Here is a 23,435-nt window from a genome sequence, read left to right on the forward strand (position 1 = left end):
ACATCCCGCCCACCGGCAGCCCCGCCAGTCAGCGCCTCCTCTTCCCTCCCCACGCCTCCTGCCTTGAGGGAAGGGGTGGAGTGGTGGCGGGACCTGGGGCAGAGCAGGGGGTTGAGCAGTGAGCAGCCCACAGCACATTGGAAAGTTAGCATCTGTAGCTCCAGCCTCGGAGTCATCGCCTATGCAAGGAGCCACATATTAACCTCCGAAGAGCCGCATGCAGCTCCGGAGCTACAGGTTGGCCACCCCTGGTCTGGCCCATTAATAATACTTGGCACTGCCCAACCCCTTTCATGCCAGAAAGAGCTTTTTACAAACAGAAAGTAGCTAAACCTCTCAATATGCCTTCATTATTCTAGACATTGTCCCAATGGGTAAACTGAGGCGCGGAGGTTAAGTAACATGTCCATGAGCATATGAATCTGGAACAGATCCTAGAAGCCCTGGCTCCCAGCACAGTGCTCTAAAATGCATAAACTACACTACCAACAGCAAAATTACCACAGAGTTGACTAGCTCTGACTATAAACTGCAGGTCAGCAAACCAGTATTGCATAATTACAGCAGAGCCAGGGATCATATCAATACCTAGACAGAGAAGCAAGATCTGAGTCTAATACAGAAGGGACCACTCCACAAGCCAGCAAATCAATGGGAGGTTTGCGAGAGGACGATAGTGGTGAGTTCATGGAGACAAAGGGTGAGATCTCCAAACAGGTCAGTCCCAGGGTCTGTGGGTGAAATCCTGGCCGCACTAAAGTCAATGGGAGTTTGGCTGTTTACTTCAGCGGAGCCAGGATTGCACCCAGTGGGCATAGGCACAACCTAGGTATACTGTAGAGCAGTGAGTCCCAGTGGCAGTGGGAGTGGAGAAGCCTTTTATTGGATACAGTGGCAACCTGTAATAAGTGCAGCCCTACGGGCATGTAAAAGCTTTAATGCCTTTCACAGTTTTTCAAAGTTTTCTTTCTTCCTCAGTCCATTTGCCAACGAGGGTCCGGCCACACTGAACTTGGTGGCTGAGGTTTCACATGCTCAGTTAGCTGTTCGGCTCATAACTGCGATGGGTTGGCAAAAACCGTTTCCCCATTTGTTGTTTGCAGGGTTGTTGATTCCCTGTTGGGCCCAGGATATTACAGAGACAAGGTGGGCCAGGTCACATCTTTTACTGGGCCAACTTCTGTTGGCAGCAGAGTCAAGCTTACCCAGTGCTCCGTGTAAACTCGAAAGCGTATCTCTTCCACCAACAGAAATTGGTCCAATAGAAGATATTACCTCCACCACCTGCCCTAATTCCTCCATTTAACATCCCCATTCACCTTCCACCCACTCCCCTGTTCACCTGTTGCAAACCAATCTTTTACAACTGATCTACAAATATTGCTTTTTATTATGCCTTTCCAATTTTGTTTCTTTTTGCTCTGACACTGTTTACCGCTTGTCCCAAGAAGCACAAAGAATCAAGCAACACTGAACCCAGAATTAAAAAATCTTTAGGCTTCTTGTAAGTCCTTTGGACTCCTGGTGCCGGGGATGAAAAACAAACCAACCCACCCTGCAACATCTCCCACGCACTGACCGCGAACTCGCTGATTCGAAGGACTAACTTAGCAAAAGGGCCCAGGACAGCAGCAACTTGTTTGCAACAGCTCGATTTCCTGTCTCTGGCTGCATTCAAACTTGCCGCTGGGACCTGCCTCCCGTGCAGCCCTCGGATCTGGTTGGAGACAGGCTGGGAAAGAAATCAAGGCTGCCGGAGGAAGGGAGGAAGAAAAATCTCCCCATGCCACACATTCAATTTTTTTTCTCTCTCTCTTTTAAAAACTTCTTTCCCTCTTCCCACCCCCCCCCCCGTTTCTCCTGGACTCCAGTAGAAGGGGGCAGAGCTCCGCCGCCTCCTAAACTCTGATTTGCTGCATGGGATCTCGATTGACAATCTCTCGCATCTGCTTTAAAAGAAGAAGGGAAGAAAAAAAAGTTTCCACTCCTCGATTAGTCAGGGGAAGGGGGACATCACTTGAGAGGGGAGCCCGAGAAGAATCAGACCAAGAGGAGGAGGAGAGACGGAAGGGAAGCGAAGAAGGACCTGCTATACCAAGAAAGCAAGACAAGCCAAAACAAAAATACAGTCACAGAGAAAGTTCAGACCCTCATCCTAGTTAATAGCAATCAAACACAAACCTCCAGCTCATGGCTTTATAAAAGTTGCTTTTTCTGGGGGGAGGGGGGTCTGAGGCTTTTCCTTTGATTTTTCTACCCCAGACCTAAGGTCGTGTGAGCATTTGCTCAACCCCCTCTGCAAGCTGATCCCCCTTTTATTGTGGACCATGGATACACACACAAGGTGGAAAAGAAGAAGTTGGATAAGGACCAAAACGATAGCAATATTTCTACTCTATGCAATTTCTCAAAGCAGAGCAGGTAAGGCACTTTTGTTTATATGGTTCTTTGTGTCCTTAATAAATAGTTTGCCTTCAGGCTACAGAAACAGCTTTCTCTCTCCCTTATTTAACTTAGCCTTGTTAAAACATGATGGCTGTTGACTAATGTGCATGTCATCTATGTCTGGAGCAAATATATGGGTGAGCTGCCCGAAGGCTTCAGAAAACTTGTAACAAGAAAGAAAAGCTTGCTTTCTATTGTGCTGTGCAAAACATTTGTCTTTTCTTACCCAATGCATTCCAAAAAAAAAAAAAAAAGTTCTAGCTGCCCAAGTCCTGTGAATGCCATTTGTCAGGGGGCCCATACAAGGGAGAAAACTTAAAACACAATCTTCCCCCCCCCCCCACCCCTTAAAACAGATCTGCCAGTTGCCAGGCTCACTTTAAAAAAAAAAGAATCAAAATGTATTTTTAATGACTTTTTTGTTGTTTCCCTATACAGATATTTTGAATTAATTGTAAACGTCTCTTCTTTGCATAGTTTCTGCTGGAAGAGAGCAAACTTTTGTCAAGAAATAATCAGTTCTCTTCTCTCCCGGATCAAAGCAAGAGATCTTGGTGCAAAAAGCTTTTGCAAACTTTGCTTTTAGAAACTTTTACGCCCTCTGTTGTATGCTGCCTGTACTTTTGTTAATTCAATCTTGCATTCCTCCCCCCTCCCCCCCCAAATCACTGTTGCTGGGTTTGGTAAAGGAGAAACTACAAAACGCAACTGTTGGGGCAAAAACAACAGCTCCAAGAGTCACCTTTTTTGCATTCTAGAAAGCGAGGACTGAGTACTTGATTTTGTTACTTACTTTTTGAGAAGTTTTTTTATTGTTAATTTTAATATTGACTTTCACAATTATTAACTCTGGAATGCATAGGCAGGATAAAGGAATACTGATGAATCTACCTTGAAAGTTCTTTGAACTTACAATAGCTTAACTCTACTGAGGCTCTAAAGGGCACCTGCAGATGTTTGTGGTCGGCAAATACTAAAGAGCAATATTTATTTCTGATTTCCTTTTACAGTACTGTGGGAGGAAGAATAAGAGGAGGTTTGGGGGCAAAGCCACTTTGATGATTTTAAAAGGTGAGATAGGAACCATGATGGAGTTTTGCAGGAGAGCTGGGGCCAACTGAATGGGTGGCAGCTAATGTCAAACTGAGATTCCAATGTTACTGACCAGTAAAAGCATTTAATACAGTCTGTCTGAGCTTCAGCCTTAATTCTGAAGTTTGCATAAGTTCTTTTGGAAGCCCAACCACTATTTAACAGATTGTGTGTTACCAAGACAAGTCGTGGGGGGATTCAGACCATAATCGAATAATTATCAATTATTGTCATTTCAAGGTTCTTCATTCTAACCCAAGAGGACCTATTTATAAAAAGGAGGGAAGCGACTTGTCAAAAATTGCAAGAAAAAGTTCTTAGGTGAGATAGAAAATATTTTCTTTACTGAAAGATAAATATCTATAGATAGAACCTCAGTGGAGGGAAAATAATTATCACCTCAGAGGTACTCCCAGATGTTCTATTGCATTGCAAATCTATTGGATTATGACCTGGAGCAATTGTCTTTGGCCGGATAAGGACCGGATCTGATGTCCATCTTCATATTTAGATAGAGGAAAGAATATTTTCTGGGACCATCCTCTTTTAAAGCAGTCAGCTCCTCAGATCGTACTTCAGTGGCTACTGTACTACCTTCTTTTGCCATTTGTAGACTGCTAAATCTTTGTCAATTTCAGAAATTTAAATGGAAAGAATACAAAGTTTTTTGCAGTCCTGTTGCAGTACAATTAGCCAGGGATGTATTTCAGTAGTGTCATAGCAGCTTAGACATACTGTCAGTCTCTATATTCTTTGCAGTGCTTTTAGGGAGACTACCCATTGGCTTCAGGGAGATTTGGATCAGGAGTGTGGAGGTATGTCCATCTAAAACTCATTATGGACTAGGAGGTTCCATGCATCTATAACTGTCAGTGTATAGAAATCTTGCTGTTCTGAGTAGCATCTCTCTTTGAAGTGAAAGGTATTGAGTATTCCCAGTGAGCTTCCTGGTATGATATTGGATTACTCAAATGTGGGAGGAGCCAGATTTGGTCATTTAAAGGCAACGTCTAATGTTCTTTTATCTGGTTAACTTCCCCCCCCACCGCAGTTAAGTTCTCTTTCCTCTTTTATTTAATCCCAGTTTCTTAAAAGGACTAAAATAAAACTGAAATAAAATGCAATGAAGTGAAAACTCACTTCTCCTTTGTCCTGCTCAGGAGCAAATACACCTCTACTATTCAAGTGGGAAAAGAAACCTAACGAAAAGAAAATTATTTGCAGACGTTGATTTATTCTAGAGGCTATGCCATAAGTGACATGAGCTGGGCTGTCTCAGTGATTCCTTTCCAAGCCACAGTGACCCCTGTTCTTTTACAAGTGGTGTCACATTAAATTTAACTGACAGACAAAGTTGGAGTCTCTCTTTATTTTTACAGATCCTCATAAATGTGAATCAGGTTTCTGGGCAAATATTTTTGGGAACAGCCATTTCCTTTAGTGGTGGAGAAAAGTGTAATAAGAATACACAGTGTGACCTTTAAAAAGAAATAAAAATTCTGGAAATTATGAAGTATTTTGTTACCATCTGTTGCTTCTCCTCTTGGCTGTTTATAGTAGTCTAGAATGAGCTAAGAATATAATATTCTTAGTCTCTGGCCAGTTAAGACAGTTCAATATTTTTACAGTTGAAAAGGATAGGAGTGGCTATTCCAGGAGAAATATGACCCTGTTAGTCTGGAATGGATGTCAGGTGACAGTTCTGTTGTCCAATGGAAAACGTGCATTGTGGTCTCATTGTTTGTGACACGTTGGTCGAGAAGGGGGAGAATTATACCATCTTGGAACAGAACTTTATGGATAATTTGTTTTTTTTTAATAAGCTACAGTAATAAATGACCCATTCAGAAGTTGACAGGGATGCATCTGTCAGTTGACTAGCATTCAGTGAAACTAGGTATTTTCCGAAGGCAGGATGCAGACTCTTCTCAAAACACTCTCCCTTCCCTATAGTAGTCTCTTTCCCATTGTCACGTAGAATGGCATGTGGCCTGAAATACAGTGTCAATGCCACAGCCAAGGGGCCAATTCTGCCAGCTACCGAGTGGCTTCAGCGCCCAACAAAGTCAATGGACATTGAGCACACTCCATATTTGGCGTTGTTAGGTGCCAGCATCATTATTTTTGCCTTGGCCCTAAATGACCATGGATAAACCGTTGACATGGGATTGGAGAAAGCCCCTTTCATCGCTGGTTTTCAGTGCATTGCTCCTTCTCCAATAAATGTACTTAGGAATTGTCGGTTTTGTGTTGCAAGCAGGCCTGTTAATCAGGGCCTTTTAGCCGCCAGTACTGGACTCTTTACGCCTTTGAGCTGATTTCTGCTCCTCATGGTTTGAAGGCTGATGAGTCATTTGGGGTATAATTATCCTAGATCTGCAACACTGACTCCTACTGGATGAAAAGCCCTTTAATAATAAGGTTAATCCTATAAACAAAAGTATTTTGCCCTTACACCTAGGGCATGCAGAAATAACGGCTCTGTTAGGACCAACAGAAAGGAACTGCAAAGGGAATATGAATCTTTACTATGGAAAAAAGGCCCAAACCTTCTTGTTTAAAGGGACAAAAACTCTCCCTTAGCGGGTTTTTTTTTAACACACCAAGCAATCGAAGCTAATCATTAGATTAGCATGGTGCCTCCTGGTTACTCTGACAGGTCGCAGCGTAGTGATAGTCTGTTTGCTGCAGACATCTGTCAGTTAAAAGTCTTGGCATGAGTTGATAATGTGGTTCCCATTTTCTGACTTTTCATACCCTTGTGCTATGTGCCAGGGATCCAGATGTGAGAGATGAAAGGATAAGAGTGGGTGTGTGCACTAACAAAGGCAGCCATGGAGGTGAGCTTAGATTCCCAGTTTGTGGCATTGGTATGAGGATTAACAGCTTTGAGGATAAAGAGAGTTCTTTCAGCCACCACAAAAAAGTGCTTTTTGTAGAGGAATCATGTGGCTTGTTGGAAAGTCCTGAAGATGGCATAAAAAGTTTCTATCCTGGGGCCGGTCAGAATCAAACTTGCCTTATTAACCAGGTATAACCCACTGCTTGAAACTTAATAGGATGTGTTGTGGGTGGTATTTCTCTGTATGTTGCATATAAACATCTGTACTATACCTGGCATTCCATGTAACACTCTGTAGTTACTGTGTCTGGATTCATCTTTTTTCCTGTGGATCTTGAACTATATATTAAGAAAGGAAATTTTGGTGTGTCTGGTGAAGTCTGAAGTCCTGTAAATAAACGAAAGTGGAGTTAGCCCTTTGTCATGTGACAATGGCAAGGAATCACAGAACTAAATGCTTTCCACCAAAACTCCATAAGGAGTTTTATTAAGATTAGGAAATCAGCATTATCCCTAAGCTATCCCTTTCTCCTCTTCCTTGTAGAGTGCCTGCCTCAAAACTTCCTCACCCTGCATGTCTTCCGGCTATAGATTTAAAGAAACAGTACATATGATCCTCACAGCCTCTTTGAATTTTTTTTTTTCAGAGGGAGGCACTGGCATAAATACAGATATGAATAAGCAAAATACACATGTGGCATATTTACTCCAATACCTCTGCATTAGTGAAAGTACCCATTTGTAGACACATGGCTTAGATAATCCAAGGTTTCTGTCTGGACTTGAGAAATAAATCTGTAAGAGCAGACTTTCCAGGAAACGGCTCTTGGGTCTGTTTTTAAAAATAGGAGATTTGGCAATTTATTTCCTACATCTGTCTCTCTCCCTCTCCCCGCCCTGTCACCTCACTTTCATCTTTGTCCAAAGTTTAAGTATACTTCCTGGAGCAGAAGTTTAATGTTAGTGATAGGAACATCCGTTCTCAGAGAGCCTGATCCAGCTTCCATTAAAGTGAATGGATAGATTCTCATTGATTTCAGTGTGTTCTGGTCCATAAAGCATAACATATCAGTAAATATTTGTGAGTGTCGAGTTTGTTTTAAGATTTCAGGTAGTCTGAGTAATAACAGTGAATAAATTAAAAAAAAAAAGATCACTTTTCCCTTATGATACCCATTCCTTCTTGTTGGATGGGACACCTGCTGGCACTTCTAACAGATTTATCTTTAGACAGCATGAACTTGTCTGTGCATAGATTGTTAGGCAGAGATTTTTCCAAAGCCCTTAGGAAATATGAGTGCACCGTACCTATTCATTTCAAGGGGGGACTGTGTGTCTAAATCTCCTAGGTGGGTATGAAAATCTCAGCCATAGATTTTTAAGACCAGCAGGGATAACTACTCTGACCTCCTGCATCACACAGGGCTTAGAATTTCACCCAGTGATTCCTGAAAGGGAGGGAATTGTTCTTCCCTACTACATTATTGACTGCTCTGGGACCCTATAGTTATTTAATTCATTGTACGTGTTTGCTTGTATACTGTAGACAAGTATCAAATGCAGGAATAATTTAAGAACAGTGCCAACAAGTGCCCTATGTTGCTGATCATTGGAGAGTGGGCAGAACAGTGTCCTGTAGAGATGGAATGGTAGAGTGGGCATACAGGGGATCGGACTGGGAGTCAGGATTCCATTTCCGAGTCTGCCATTGATTTGCTATGTGGCCACGTCATCCCAACTGGGATTTCCAAAGTGTCCTAAGAGGGTTAGACACCTGTCTCCCATTGAATTTCAAAATCCCAGTCATAGTTCCCGAGTGCTCCATTTTATCCATTTGCAAAATGTCTGGGATGATGCTGTTTGTTTTTTAACTTCCTTGCAAGTCATGTTGGAGGGAATGTGGGAGCTGAGTAATCCAGAGATCCCCAGGCCAGAAGGGACCATTGTGATCATTTAGTCTGACCTCTGGTATAACACAGGCCAGAGACCTTCCCCCAAATAGTTCCTAGAGCAGATCTTTTTGGAAACACGTTGAACCTTGATTTAAAAATTGCCAGTGACAGAGAATCCACCATGCCCCTTGGTAAAATGGTGCCAGTTGATAATTACCCTCGCTGTTAAAAACTTACACTTAATCGATGTTTGTGAAGTGCTTTGTGATCCACAAATGGAAGGAGAGTGATGCAGATTCTATTATCGTTCTTGTAACTGCTGCTAGTTGAAAGATCTGGCAACCATCTTTTGGGGTGAAAAAAAAATCTCAAAAATCTGGAAAGCCAGGTACAATGACAATATTTTGTGGTCTAGGTTGGGGTCCATTGCCAGGGTGAGACCCGTCAAGTGGCAGAGGCCAGTGACCTCCGACATCTTCGTTCTCTCCTCTCATTATGCACCATAGTGTGACTCCACTGACTTCAGTGATTGACACTGATCTTAAGTGCGAGGGCAATGAGGTCCTTTGATGGGCAGCTTTCCAACCACACAGCTGCTGAAACAAGCTCTGCTCTGGGTGTTGAGCCCCAAGGCAGAGGAAGGAAAAAAAAAACACAAGTGTCCAAACCTAAGGGCCTTGCAGACAAGAGAAACATCCTTCCAGGGACATGAGATCCTTGTTCTGTTTGATGCAACTTGCAGACATGATGGCTTTGTACTTGAACAGCCTCATTTGCCCACAGGATGGTTGTTAGGAGTAATCATTAGTACAGCCCCATAAATCCCCAAGATGCATTCCTTGCCCTGAACATTTTCTACAACCTAAAACAGGAAAACGGGGACAAAGGTAAGGGAGGGCATGCGGAGAGTTTTGAGAATCGCCTTGGAGGAATAAATTAGATCTCTTAACTAAAAATGAAATTAAGGCATTTAAGCTTAATGTTAATTTGGGATGGTATGGGGCATGTTTAATTCCTCCAGATATTAATTATTATTTGTAGTGAGCCAACAATGTGTGAGGTAGATGGATATGAAGACCAGGGACCTGATTCAGGTCTCGCTTGCAATGGTTTTCCATTGCCGTAGACCCATTGATGTCAAGGGAGTTACTGCCAGTTTGTTTCAGTGCAAGTGAAATCAGAATGGAGAAGGAGATTTCCACTCCAGCTCTTACAGTCTAGCTAAACATTGTGCAACTAAGTATATGGGGGTGAAAAAACCCACCGAAGAGGAATGATGCAAGTGGGGTGAATGAATGCTGAAGTTAGGCAGCATCTCTTTAATTCCATGATTTAGCTCTGTGTGTGTGTGTGTGTGTATGTGTGCGCGCACCTGGAGAATGGGGGAGGCGAGGCAAGGGGTAGGAGGAAAGTTGGGGTAGGGATTGTCAGCCCTTCTGAATAAATCTGTTTGCAGGAGGCTCTTAAAGGAGGAAAGATTCCACGATGTATTTTCCTTCGCAAAACATCCAGAGTGATCAGCTCTCTAGTTCTGTTTGTGGTGTATGTGGGTTGCAAGCACGCAGCGTTAAAGGTTAGATTTGGTATCCTAACTGTTGAGTGAATACCATAGCCTTGTAGAGCAGTTCTTTGTTGTCCCGGTTGTTGTGAATGTCAAAGGGAGAATAAGGGCTTGTCTACCTATGGCATTATTCCAGACTCGGTACTCCAAGTGGATGAAGCTAAACCAGAAAAGGCACTCTTCTTCCAGAATATGAGTGTCCACAGATGGCGTTATCCCAGAATAGCTACTGTGATTTTAATTCACACGCTACCTTAATCCGAATTGCCTTTTGAAGTTTCAACAAGCCCTAAAAAGGAGGGAAACCCTGGCGTGTGTCTGATATGCATGCACTCAGACACAGCCGCAAGTTTGTCCCAGCGTATACTTTTACAAACACGCCGGTTTCTTCTAGTTTTTGGGATGCCGGTTTTCCCCGTTCTATCTTGCATTACCAGGAGCTCCTTTATTCAAACCACTGGGACTCAGTGCCGAGCTATGCAATCTGAGCGTTACCAATCATGGCTGCACTGCATGGGTAAGCACAGGGCACGGATGAAACGCTCAAAGCCCCATCTTGGCCTGCACTTGGTGTAAAAACCGGGGTGGAGTCTCTTGGGGTGAGGAGGAGTCTATCCTGTGGCTGTTCCAAACTCCAGGACAGAACTCTAGAGGGGATTCCCCCTATGGTATCGTATCCCACATGTACACCCCATGGCTCTTTTATAAAAGGGAAATGATCATTCCTAGTCAAGGGCAGTGACTCATCCTATGAGTCATGCAGAAAGAATCCAGCTGTGTCTGGAGTCCTCTGAAGGAGGATTTCCTCATTGGCTCATTGTGATCAGTTGACCTGCTGTTGAGGGAGTCCCTAGGGAAGCTCCCATATAATAAAGAGGGATCTCTTTTTTCCTTTGTTTCATTCAAAGCTGTGCTCACTGAACGTAAATGACAGCGCTTGCAAATTCCTTACTATTTCGCTAAGTCCCAGGGTCAGAGCCGCTGTTGCCCTTTGAGCTGCCTGAATTACTGCTGCTTTTTATTTTTTATTTTTTTAGATCGGAATTTCTCTCCAACGTAACCCATCTAGGCGGTAGCTGGAAAACTGGCAAGAATAGCAAATTGGAAGGCACTGAACAGTCTTTTGTCCTGGTGGTGCGGGTGTGTGTGTGGGTGTGGTTTGGAAAGCCTTCGGCACAGATTGGCCCTTTAAAAGGTCTTAATTCATGAGCTTGTTGGAAGATCTTCAAGTCTTGGTTGGGACCTTTGCTAAACACTTGGAGTCAGTACGGGTGACATTCAGTCCTGTGCAGAGAGCCTTCACAAGGCCCATGTGCCACTGAAATCCTCATTTGGGGAGACTGTATTGATACATAGGCCCCCTGCTGTCTCCCTGCATGGGGGTGAATTCCACCCAAAGTCCAGCAGAAGGTCATGTGGCACAGATGGAGATGCTTTTAGCTGTTAAAAAGTCCTACTGAAGATCTGTGGCCGTAGGGCACTGTATCCAGGCATGGGGGTGTATGCTAAATGGACATGTGCGCTCTGAATTGTCTTCTGACCTAGAAAAGGCCTTTGGAAGATCTGGACTGTTTTATTTTTATCAGCTCTTCCTCCCAGCATGCTCCTGATAGCCTCCCTACATCACGCCTGGTAGAAGGAGGCTATTGCTGGCAATTCAGCGCACTGGGGCAGAGCTGGAGAAAGAGGCTCATCACACACCAAGAGTTTCCGTAGTTTCTCAGTGGGCTTCAGGCGAGAGGAGTATTCCGAGGGCTGCGTATTCCTGCTGTAACATATGCGGGCCCCTCATTCTCTGTGCCTCACGGGGGTCCTAGCATGAACATGAGGAACAGACCTAGTGCCAACTGACAGCCCAACCCTGCAATTGTCTACTCATGAAACCCACACCAGCTTGGAGTGGCTGTCTGTTACCCTCTGGGATTGAGGAGCCTGCTACAACCTTGGGGAGGAGAGCTGGGTTTTGTAGCTCAGGCAGTAAAGTCTCTTGTATTCAGATCCAGAAGTCTCAAGTTCAGTGCCCCCTGCGGATGACCCACCCAGAGGTGTGGCATTACACTCTGGATTTCTTTGGGGGTAAACAAGGACTAAGAGTCTGATCCAGCAGACACTGACATCAATGGCAATATAGCCACTGACAGCAGGGTCAGATAGATGAGTAACAGCTTGCAAGACCGGGCCTTTAAATAGGATTGCATTGAGGCCTGATGAGAAGCCCACTGGAGTCTAATGGGGAAACTCATGTTAACTGTAGTAGGATTTGGATCAGAGCCTGGGTGCTTCAAGGACCCAATCTTACAAGATGCTGAGCAACTTCTGGGAGGTACCAAGTGTCCTCAGTTCCCATTGACTTGACTGGGAGCTGTGAGTGCCCAGTGTTCCCAGGCATTGCTTACACCTTGCAGGATTGATCCCTTCGCTGCTGTAGTGACTTCGAAGTTTTGGTTAGGATTCAGCCTGGTGCTTTTAGGAGAGAGAGAAAAATGCCCAGACCGACAATGAATAAACGAAAGCATTTCTATTGCAGTTCTTCTCCCGCTCTCATCACTGTGGTATCTGAGCACCTTCCAGTTGGGCATTAAACCATGGGACTAACATCTGCCACAAGTGGCTTGTTCTCTCTCTCACCCTCTCCGCAGGGGGGAGAATTGTATATGCAGTGGAGACTTTTGATTGGGTAGGGTTTTGTTTTGGGTGGATTTGTTGTTTTTAGATATCCATGCTGCTCATGTGCTTTACGTGAGAGAGGGCCGATCAGAGAAGCGTAGCTGGCACTGGGAGCAGGTGTGATTTTGATGGTCCTTAGGTCCTGTAGGAATTTGTTCCATAGTCTGGGACTGCTTGAGAAAGCTCCATCTCCTGCACAGATGAGGTTTATCTTGATGGTCAGAAGCTCCATTGTGCCAGAGGAGCAGAGTTCATAGAATCATAGAATAACAGAGTTGGAAGGGACCTCTGGAGGCCATCTAGTCCAACCCCCTGCCCAGAGCAGGACCAATCTCAACTAAATCATCCCAGCCAGGGCTTTGTCAAGCCTGACCGTAAAAACTTCTAAGGAAGGGGATTCCACCACCTCCTTAGGTAACGCATTCCAGTGATTCACCACCCTCCTAGTGAAAAAGTTTTTCCTAATATCCAACCTAAACCTCCCCCACTGCAACTTGAGACCATTACTCCTTGTCCTGTCATCTGCTATCACTGAGAATAGTCTAGATCCATCCTCTTTGGATCCACCTTTCAGGAAGTTAAAAGCAGCTATCAAATCCCCCCTCATTCTTCTCTTCCGTAGACTAAACAATCCCAGTTCCCTCGGCCTCTCCTCCTCTCTCCTATGGTTGTCGACCATAGTCCTCATCTCTGAGCTTTAGGCCCTTTTAGAGATGCTGGGCCCAGGTCACTGAGCACCTTGAAGATAAGGATGAGCCCTCAGACTTGCCTGGGTATTCTGCATGGAACCACACAGAGAGCGGAGGATGGGTGTGATGAGTGTGCCGTCGGCCATGCTGCTGAGGAGACGCACTGCAGGGTTGTGTGCTTGCTGGAGTTTCCTAAGAGCTGAAGAGTTCATGCTCAGGTCTATCGCATTGCTGTTGTCCAGACGAGGTGACAAAAGTGTGAATAATAGTCCACCAGGAGGGGATGGAGTGTCCTAGGCAACCGGAGGTGTGTGCTGCTACGTGAGAGCTCCGCATCAGCGAGGAATGTAGGAGCCCTCCTAAACTATGGACTATATTGAGTATGTGCCTTCAACCAAAGGAGACTGCTGCATCATAGCTGCAAACGCTTCAAAGTCCTTTCCTCTGCTCACCAGCATCACCTGGGTCCTGCTCAGGTTCAGCTTCAGTTATTTGGTAGTTGCATTTTTCCATGCAAAATGTTAACCCTCTCCCTCACCTTGCAACCTCAGCTTGCTACAGAGAGCTCCTTGGAGACTGCATTCTCCAATTGCCTCACTCTACATAAAAGCTTTGATTCTTACTGGAGTCAAATTCACTCAGCTATGTGCTGAGTCTGCAAGCTGGCAGTTGTTTTTTTTTTTTTTTTTTTTAAACTGTCAATGGAGACCTTTGTATGGAAAAAGAAAAAGAGACAAATGTGGGAAGAGCAAGCGAAAGCGGCAGGCATGGACAAGGGAAAAAAAGAAAGGGATGGATGGAAAAACTCCTTAAAATACAAAGATGATATATGGGAAAAATTGAGGTTGGCAGCATGCTGTAATCAGCCACGTTGTTGTTGTTCATTGGTTTCAGGTCCTTGACACAGAGCTGAGCACTGAACGTGCAGTTAAGATGATGTTGTGGTTTCCCTGTGGACATGTCTGGAACCTCATCAGAGCAAAGCAATAAAAAAATAGAGGAAGTGCACAATGGGCATTTTTTAGTTTAGTTTTTCTGAGTTGCGACTTTTTTAGAAGCAAGAAGCTCCTAGCATTGCTTGGGAGTCTTCAGGCTTCTCAAAGATCACAGAATCAGAGAAATGTAGGGCTGCAAGGGACCTGGAGAAGTCACCAAGCTGAGCCCCCTGCACTGAGGTGGAACCAAGTAAACCTAGACTATCTGTGACAAATGTTTGTCCAATCTGTTCTTAAAAACCTCCAATGATGGAGTGTCCAGAACCTCCCTTGGAAGCCTGTTACTGGGTTTTGCAGATGAAGACCATCACTTCTTGTCCTACCTTCTGTGGACACAGAGAACAATTGGTCACCGTCCTCTTTAGAACAGCCCTTAACATATTTAAAGATTGTTACCAGGTCCTCCCCTTAGTCATCTTTTCTCAAGACTAAACCTGCCCAGTTTTTTTAACCTTTCCTCTTAGGTCATGTTTTCTAAAGATGTAGTTTTATGAAACACAAATCTATCATGGCTTTTATATATTTACGGGGCTGGAGTTTTCCTAGTAGTTTAGACAGTAAACTGCATGGAGAAAGGATGGTCTGAGAGTTAAGGCACTGAAATGAGACTCAGGAGAGTTCATTTCTCAGCTGTGGGCAGACTTCCCGTATGACGTAGACTAAGTCACTTAATTTCTCTGTGCCTCAGTTCCCCATCTTTAAAATGGGTATACTACTTCTTCTCTCTTGCTCTTTGTCTTATCTGTTTGGGCCAGAAACTCTTTGGGGGCAGGGACCATCTTACTCTGGGACAGATCCTCGTCTGGTGTAAATTGTCAAAATCTTTATTGACCTTGGTGGACCGATGGCAAATTTACAGCCTGCTGAGGATCTGCCCTTTTTGGCTGTACAGTGCCTAGAACAACAAGGCCCTGATTTCTGGGGCAGGCACTGAGAGAATACAAATAATAATACTGAGCACCGAATTGGCCTATTTATGGCCTATTGGTATGACTCATGTGGGCAGTGCTAGAAATTCAAATCCCAGGAGAATCCTGGCTGCGGGAGTGAAAATTATGACAGCTACCCAGCAGGCCAGACTAGACGATCCCAGGCCTTCTATTTTATGTCACCAATTCATAAATTATATCTTTCTTTAAAAAGTGAAACATAATTTTTTTTTTCTCATCTCCAACCCCGCCGGGTTAAGTAGCTGGTTATATTTGAAGAGGTTGAAGGTTGTTCCTTTGTTGTAGGAAGAAAAACATAGCGTGCTCTTCTGTTAACAGAACCTGTCTCTACGGTACGCGTTGTGTCCCCAAGGGTAACTTCTTTGATTTGTCCGTGTCACTTTACAGCTTTTCTCTGTGCGTTTGATTTAAACAATATATGAGAGCATGGTGCATCGTGCTGTTAAAGAAAAGGCACTATTCTTAGGGCAAATTGAACCACTAAATATGACCAAGTAATTGAAAACAGGTCAGGGATTTCCTGAACAGCATGGTAGGTACCTTAGCTTGCTGGGGAAAAAAAAAAACTCAGCAAGCTAGAGTATGTGCATGTGTTGCAAATGGAAATTGGGGTACTTGATACTGAAGCATCCTAGCATGCAAAGGCCAGTGGGGATATTCTAACACTGGGCAGCTATAAGCCAGGAAAAGAAGGCAAGGAAAGATGATCCCAGTATGTCTTTTAGGCAGTTTTTAGTTAGTAACATCCAACTATTTTTACAAGTGTAAGAAGGTTGGGAAAACGTCGCCAAGGCATTTTGGTTCGTTTCCATCTACTCTTTGGTAATGTGGATGGCCGTAGGAATGCATCCACGCGCCTGGCGATAGCCCTGATTTGTCTGAAAGGGCTCAGCTCCCATGTATCATGTTGCAGTAGGACCCAGAAGCCTCACTGTGGCAGGTGTGGTACAACCATGGAACAGTCCCTGCCCCGCAAAAGTTTACAGTCTAAGGGTGAACTCCTGGCCCCACTGAAGTTGATGGGAGTTTTGCCCTTGACTTCAGTAAAATCGGGATTTCTCCCTAAAACACCTAACTTGAAAATCGAATCATGTCAAAGTGCTCAGAAAGAAAAGGAGTACTTGTGGCCACAAGTACTCCTTCTCTTTTTGCGAATACAGACTAACACAGCTGTTACTCTGAAAAGTGCTCAGACCAACTGTTGTTCTGAATGTCGGGGGAGCGGAGGGATTCTCCATTGTTCTCAGTGAGAGCAGCAGGGTGCCGAACCTTCTTGACAGTCTGGCCACATGACTCTATTTAGATCTCCGCCTTAGCTCAGGATGACCCTGACCTTGCATGCCTGGGTCGGGCGCTACATTTGCAGCCAGAGGGACAGAGAGGGAGATGCTAACGTTCTCAGGATCACCAAAGCCATAAAGTTCCTTTCCTGGCTCAGCCTGGAAGTGAAACGTTCTCTCCGCAGCGTTCTCTGTCCTCGCCTTTCCTGCAAGGTGTGGTTAGTGCTCCCAGGGAGTAGCACGGGCAGTTCCTGCTGTGCTGGAGAAGAAAAGCTGTTTTTGAGTTTCTGGGGAGAAAACGAGACACCGAGAGAGATGCGAGGTCAGCAAGGGGGCTGCTGGAGTGTTTGACTGAAGGGATTGTTCTACAGTTCGGTTGCCAGCGATTGATTTAGAGTTTCATTTACGTGTCAGCTGGAGCTGCTATTATTTGAGCGTGTCCACACAGGAAACATATCAGTCCTGTGGCCGAGCCGCGTAGTGGAGCCTTGCAGAGCAGTTTACTGTTGTGTTTTGTTTTTAAAGACGATGCTACAGTAAGAATTCCAGGCAGCCAGAGTTTTGGTATCAGCTTCCCTGTAACCCCTAGGATGCATTGCAATGTGCACCTTACGCAGGGATTCTGGCAGTAGGGGATGCAAGACAGATCCATGCAGTTGCACCCTTCAGACTCTGGATGGGAAGCAGTGAGTTTGAGCATGCAGATGTGGGTCCTTGTGGACCCATCCCCAAGATGTCCAGTGATGGAATACTAACGTGTCCGCCACATGCTTCGTTTTAGAATTACAACCCTCCGGCTGCATAACGCATCCATCATATGTGTACCTCTTTTTGTAACCCGCACTGTTAAAAGGTGACTAGAAAAGCCCTGGGTGATGAGTCACTGTGAATACAAGTGGAGTGCTCTGCGGGAGGAATAGAAAAAGTGATTTATGAGGTGGGATCCTCAGCAGGTAGCAATCAACGTTGTTCAGCTGACTTCAGGGGAGCTGCACCAATTGACACGAGGTTAGCAAAGGTCCGAGATGGAAGTCTGCTGATGTAGCTGCCTTGATCTCCCTAGCTTTAAAGTAGGATAGTGCTAGATTGAGGGAAGCGCACAAGCGGTAAATAGAGGCCACCGTTTCAAAGGTGTGCAAAACTTTAAAACATGACAGCAAAGCATTAGTAAGCCCTCTCTTGCCCCTTGTTCCCTCCACCAAACACCCCCCCCCCAAAGAAAGAGCTCGGTAGCATGAAAGCTTGTCTCTGTCTTCTCCACCAACAGAAGATTGGTCCAATCAAAGCTGTTATCTCACCCACCTTGTTTCTCTCTCTCAGACTTCCCAACAGGGTTGTTTGTAGATGGTTACATTGCCCTGGCCTTTCATGATTGTGGGGATAAAAGTCTCACTCCCCCATTGTCCCTTGATTTTTTTTTTCCATTGAAAAACAGTTTTGATTGGAAATTTTCTACCAGCCCTCGTAAAGGCCCATCTGTCTTTTCTGCCCAGTGCAGGGTTGTTCCCGATAGCCCATCTCATGTCCTCTTCCCCGCACAGTGTTGATCAGAGGTGTTCCTAAGAGATGCATCTTCTTCCTGAGATACCAGGAAGACAGGTGGGCAGAGCAGGTCAGATCAGGAGGATCCCATGCTGGGCAGACGTCATAGCCAATTAAATATTGGCAGGGCCACAAAAGATTAATCCGCTGGGGCTCCTGCCCTCAGAAGGGTCCTAGCAAGCTCAGCCACTGTAAGGGCCTCCCTTGAATGCTGTAGGAAAGGCCTGAGCATTGTGACATGCTTGGTCTTAACTGAGGGATGAAGACCTTTGGCAACACCGGTGAGCCAGCAAAATTCCGGGAAGCAGCAGCACTGATTCTTGTGTCCGCCACCCACAGCTCACCCCCATCCCCTACCCTGGCTCTGTATTAAATGCCCAGTTGTAAATTAAGCTTTTACATTTCCTGCCCGAAAGCTTCGTTTTGCATGCCCTGGGCAAATGGTTTAACCACATGGACAGAGCCCTGAAAGGAGAAATGTCCCTAGCTGCGTAGCGTCTGATTAAAGGGGATTAGCGAGTTGTGGATGGGCGAGTGCCAAGTGTCCGGGGGGATGGGATGGGGACCTGGCCAGGGTTTTTCTTTAATTGATGTTGCTGAGGTGACTTTAATAAAGCAGTCGCAGGGGCCCATGATGCCAGCTCACAGAATCCCAGTCCGGATGTTTTTCACTTTTTCTTCTTAAGGGACTAGTCTGGCTTTAAATCACAGGCACCTCTTGTAACAGAAAAGTTCCCTTTTCATGTGGCTGAGGGATCTCCGGGGATCTCTGGCACCTGATTAATTGCTTTCACTATCAAGGAGGGAGGTACAGGGGCTATATGGCAGTTCCTGCCTTGTGTCTCAGTACAGTTGATCCAGCAGGGCAATGTGGAGGAGAGACTCAGGACCACTGGCTTATCTAACTTACGTCACGTCCACATGTTCAGATCCATTAGTGATGGACTCTGAAAAGGAGAATCCCATAAAATCATAGGAGCAGGAAAGGAGAAAGGCTAGAGGTGGTCAGGAAATTTTTTTTTTTTCATGTTTGTCAATGTTTTCTGCAGGGAGAAAAAAAATCATCTCAGTTTTTCCATGGAAGATTTTGATTTATTGTTCTTGGTGGAGATCTGAATACTGAACAGTTGTAGCCAAAACCAGAAATATTTCATTTTTTCAACAACAAAAATCCAAATTTTCCCATGGAAAGCAGACACCTTTGATATAAATGTCATTGAATTAAAAACCTGATTTATCTTTTCCCCCATCGAAAAAGAGTTTTGATGGAAAATTTGCAACTAGTTCTCAAAAAGACCCATCTGTCTTGTCTGTCTAGTGCTGGATTGTTCCCAATAGCCCATTTCATGTCCAGCACAGTTTTGATCAGAGGTGGTCCTAAATTGGAACACCAGATCCATCCGACTCCAGAAGACTCTGAACCTGGCCTCCGTCTTCAGTGAAGACAATGAAGTTACCAGCCACGAGTGGAGTAGAGTCACAGAGTTGAAGGCCAGAAGGGACCACCAGCTACCTAGCCTGATCTCCTGTAATACAGCGGTGAACCAAGTCCTAAGGATATAAGATGGATTTGGCTCACAAGTTAGAAGGAACAGGGCCCATTTTGCAGATACGCTCCTTACACTGTATTGTGAGCTCTATTGTGGCTTTCACCACAGCTCATGGGATGTATGGGGTTTCAGACACACATCCTTCAAGATGTGCTTAGCAACAAGGGCATTCCCCTCCCTACTGCTTTCTGTTGGTGGAAAGAGAAGCGCATCAGCAATGAAGTTGAGGAGGAATTGCACAGAGCCTGCCCCATACTGTACTATACAGTGGGATGGCACATGTGGAGGAAGGGTACTGGGATGCTGCCGCGTGGAGTTCAGCATAAGAGAACCTAGCTGGAACAGAAACATCACAGCAGTTGCCATGTAGGATTAGACCACTGGTCCACCTCATGTGACACCCATTCTATGACTGTGGTCAGCGCAGTGTCTGCTTTTGTTGATCAGCTTGTTGCCTGGAGCATAAGGAACAATACCCATTATACCCATATCCTATGGAAGTGGAACCACAGATGCTGTTCTTAAGGATGCCCATGTTATCTTCCTAAAGGTTTTTGTTTGTTTTTGTAAAGGGCAGTCAGGTCACTTAGGATCTCTGTCGCTCTCAGTCGGAAATGACATGGCGGTGGGCAGAAATGGCATTTCTTCTTGTGTGCCAAAATGATAGCAATCTGGTCAATTTCATATCAGAAAACTCCTTGAAATGTTCCCTCCCAAGGGTTCGTAGGCAGCAGGAGAAGCATATTATCATGTCCTTTGTTTTTCTGTCTCTCTCTCTCAAGACTTTAAATGAAAATAATCTGTCTTCTTGCAACAGTTGGAACCCTTCCCTCTTGACCTCAAGAGCTGAGATTGGAAGGAGGAGCAAACAGCCCCTGGTGCTTAAATCTGGCTCTGTTTTTTTGAATTCCAGTCCTGATTCTCAGCAGGATGCAAAACAAAAGACAATAAGAGTCATATTTGACAATATCAATGATCCCAGTGCTGCATAATAAAAAAAAAAAAGGCTGTCAGGAAAAAGGGTGGTCTTCCAAGGCAAAGATTTCCATTCTGCACTCTGGTGGCTATTGTCCCACAAGGGATATGTATAAAAACAGCTCAGTGGGCACACATAACGAAACTCAGACGATCCATGAGTCCTCTGAAACTCTGCACATCAAACCTAACCAAACCACTTCAGTCTCCAAAATTGGGGTGGAACAAGCCTTCTCGTGAGATTTCTGCAGTTCTGCAGAAAAGGAGTTACAGTGGATGAGAAGATGGATATGAGTCAACAATGTGCCCTTGTTGCCAAGAAGGCTAACAACATTTTGGGCTGTATAAGGAGGAGCATTGCTAGCAGATCGAGGGACGTGATCATTCCCCTCTATTCGGCATTGGTGAGGCCTCATCTGGAGTACTGTGTCCAGTTTTGGGCCCCCCACTACAGAAAGGTTGTGGACAAATTGGAGAGAGTCCAGATGAGGGCAACAGAAATGGTTAGGGGGCTGGAGCACATGACTTAGGAGGAGAGGCTGAGGGAACTGGGCTTATTTAGTCTGCAGAAGAGAAGAATGAGGGGGGATTTGATAGCTGCTTTCAACTACCTGAAAGGGGTTTCCAAAGAAGATAGATCTAGGCTCGTCTCAGTGGAAGCAGATGACAGAACGAGGAGTAATGGTCTCAAAGTTGCAGTGGGGGAGGTTTAGGTTGGATATTAGGAAAAACTTTTTCACTAGGAGGGTGGTGAAGCACTGGAATGGGTTACCTAGGGAGGTGGTGGAATCTTCTTCCTTAGAGGTTTTTAAGGTCAGGCTTGACAAAGCCCTGGCTGGGATGATTTAGTTGGGGATTGGTCCTGCTTTGAGCAGTGGGTTGGACTAGATGACCTCCTGAGGTCTCTTCCAACCCTGGTATGCTATGATTCTGTGATACTAACAGATTAAAGATGGGGTGGAAATATTAAGAGAATAACCTTTCTTGGAGTATTTCAATAAACCTTTGCCCAATCCCTACCAGCCTCGGAAAATGCTGTGCTGGGTGAAAATGAAAAACAGAAAATGAAAGTTATCCATCGGTATAAAGATCATTTTTATTATTTACTAGAGAGCGAAGTCCTCTATTGTCTGTTTCTGCACAGAACAGGGGTGACATGGGTCACCGTATTGGAAGCTTTTGAACACAGTTTTGCCCATGTGCCTCAACCTTGGCTTGGAGGGGTCTCCTGTATGGTGGAAAAGAGAGACCACTCCATCCTGGACAGTCTGAGCAGAAGGTACCAAAGTTGTCAAGCAATGCTGGTTATAATAATGAATTTTGCCTTGTGGACACTTCTTCACTGGGAAAATCTGAGACCCTCTTTCACTTCCCTGACTTAGGATGGTTTTGAATCAAGAATTTCCCATGTTTTCACATTTCCAAATATACATGCGGCTAGGTTTAGGTGGAAGTTTGGGTCAGTTCTTATTTTATCCAAATGGGTTCACTAAACTGCCATAGCAGAAGAACATACATTTTCATCATCATGGGGCCTGGAAAGGGAAAGGCACCAGCATATGCCTGGAGAGATGTGGGGTCACTGTTTTAAACCCTGATTGAAAGGGGAGAATTCCAGTTGGTGAATCTCCAGCATCCTTGTGTGCTGCAGTCACTCAAGTGTTAGCTGGAGAGGCTCTCACCTGAGTACCAACCTAGCCAATTCATGCTTAGTGGACAAGGTCTGACGATACTGCAGCACAAAGCTGTCTGGCTGCAGGTAGTTAGTGGCAGGAGATGGAACTGCAGCCTTTTGGTCCACAGGACAGTTCTTCCACTTTATGTGCAGTCTTAATAGCACAGTGCTTGCCATAGCATGATGTGGCTGATGGGACTCCATTATCTGAGTCTTGCTTTTTAGATCTTTCTTTAGAGAGAAAAGGAGGACTTGTGGCACCTTAGAGACTAACCAATTTATTTGAGCATGAGCTTTCGTGAGCTACAGCTCACTTCATCGGATGCTGTAGCTCACGAAAGCTTATGCTCAAATAAATTGGTTAGTCTCTAACTAGTGCCACAAGTCCTCCTTTTCTTTTTGCGAATACAAACTAACACGGCTGTTACTCTGAAACCTGTCTTTAGAGAGAGATTGCAATGGCCCGCTTGTCTTCAGAAGCTTGTTTCTCACTCTCAGCTGCTTTTCCTAGAGCCCAATCGATGTACCGGCTAGAGACAGCACTCACAAGCCAGTGCTGCCCTCGCCCAGACGAAAGTTGGCAACACAGGCTCACTCAAGACCATTCACAGCCTAGTCATGGTGCATGTCATGGTCAGAGGGGGTTAGGAGGGGGACAGTTGTAATACATTTCATGGGCTGTTGACTGTACTTAGTTGGGGAAAGAGAGCTCATAAAACAAACTCCTAACCAAATACCAGCTCGGTCCCCTTGGGAGAGATCTGATAACCGTCCAGAATGTTAAACGGTGGAGATCGGACTAGAGATAAATTTTATTCTGCTTGAGACCCAAGACACCAGATTTTTAGTTTCTTTCAACCATGGCCATTTCCCACAATTAGGGCCTGATCCTCTGAGGTGCTCAACTCCGACTTGCCGCAATGAGAGTCGAGAGCCCCAGCACCTAGCAGGATCTGTCCCTGGACGGGTTGGAACAGATAGGGTCCAACAGATAGGGTTGGAAATTTTCCATCAACACTTTTTGTCCCCAACAGAAAAGAGCTGCTTTAAATACACAAAAATGTTCTGCAGGAAATGTTGTCTTCCCTTGAAAATTTCAGATTTTTTTTTCTATTGGAAAACTGAACAACTGAAAATCATTTTGTTTTCACTCAATGTTTTTTTTAAATCAAAAGTCAAAATTTTCCATGGAGAAAATAACCTCGTTTTCTGACCTGCTCCAATAATAAGCATCACTCAGGAGCCGGGACCGTTCTAAAGGCATCTGCACAGGCTGGGAG

The 23,435-nt window shown here is 44.9% G+C and overlaps 1 protein-coding gene across 2 annotated transcripts in view; it reads left to right on the plus strand.

Annotated features, from left to right (window-relative positions):
- Positions 1-1,871: 1,871 nt before the first annotated feature.
- The window catches only part of COL5A1 (collagen type V alpha 1 chain), a 247,193-nt gene continuing 225,629 nt past the window's right edge, over positions 1,872-23,435 (plus strand). The window contains exon 1 of one of the 2 annotated variants that reach the window (XM_074973666.1): positions 1,872-2,421. In XM_074973666.1, the coding sequence (XP_074829767.1) occupies positions 2,328-2,421 (94 nt within the window). In that variant the 5' untranslated portion in view covers positions 1,872-2,327. The remainder of the gene's footprint in view (positions 2,422-23,435) is intronic. The other variant, XM_074973665.1, reaches the window with a different exon arrangement.

Source organism: Natator depressus, chromosome 16 (assembly GCF_965152275.1).
Source record: "Natator depressus isolate rNatDep1 chromosome 16, rNatDep2.hap1, whole genome shotgun sequence".
NCBI lineage: Eukaryota > Metazoa > Chordata > Testudines > Cheloniidae > Natator > Natator depressus.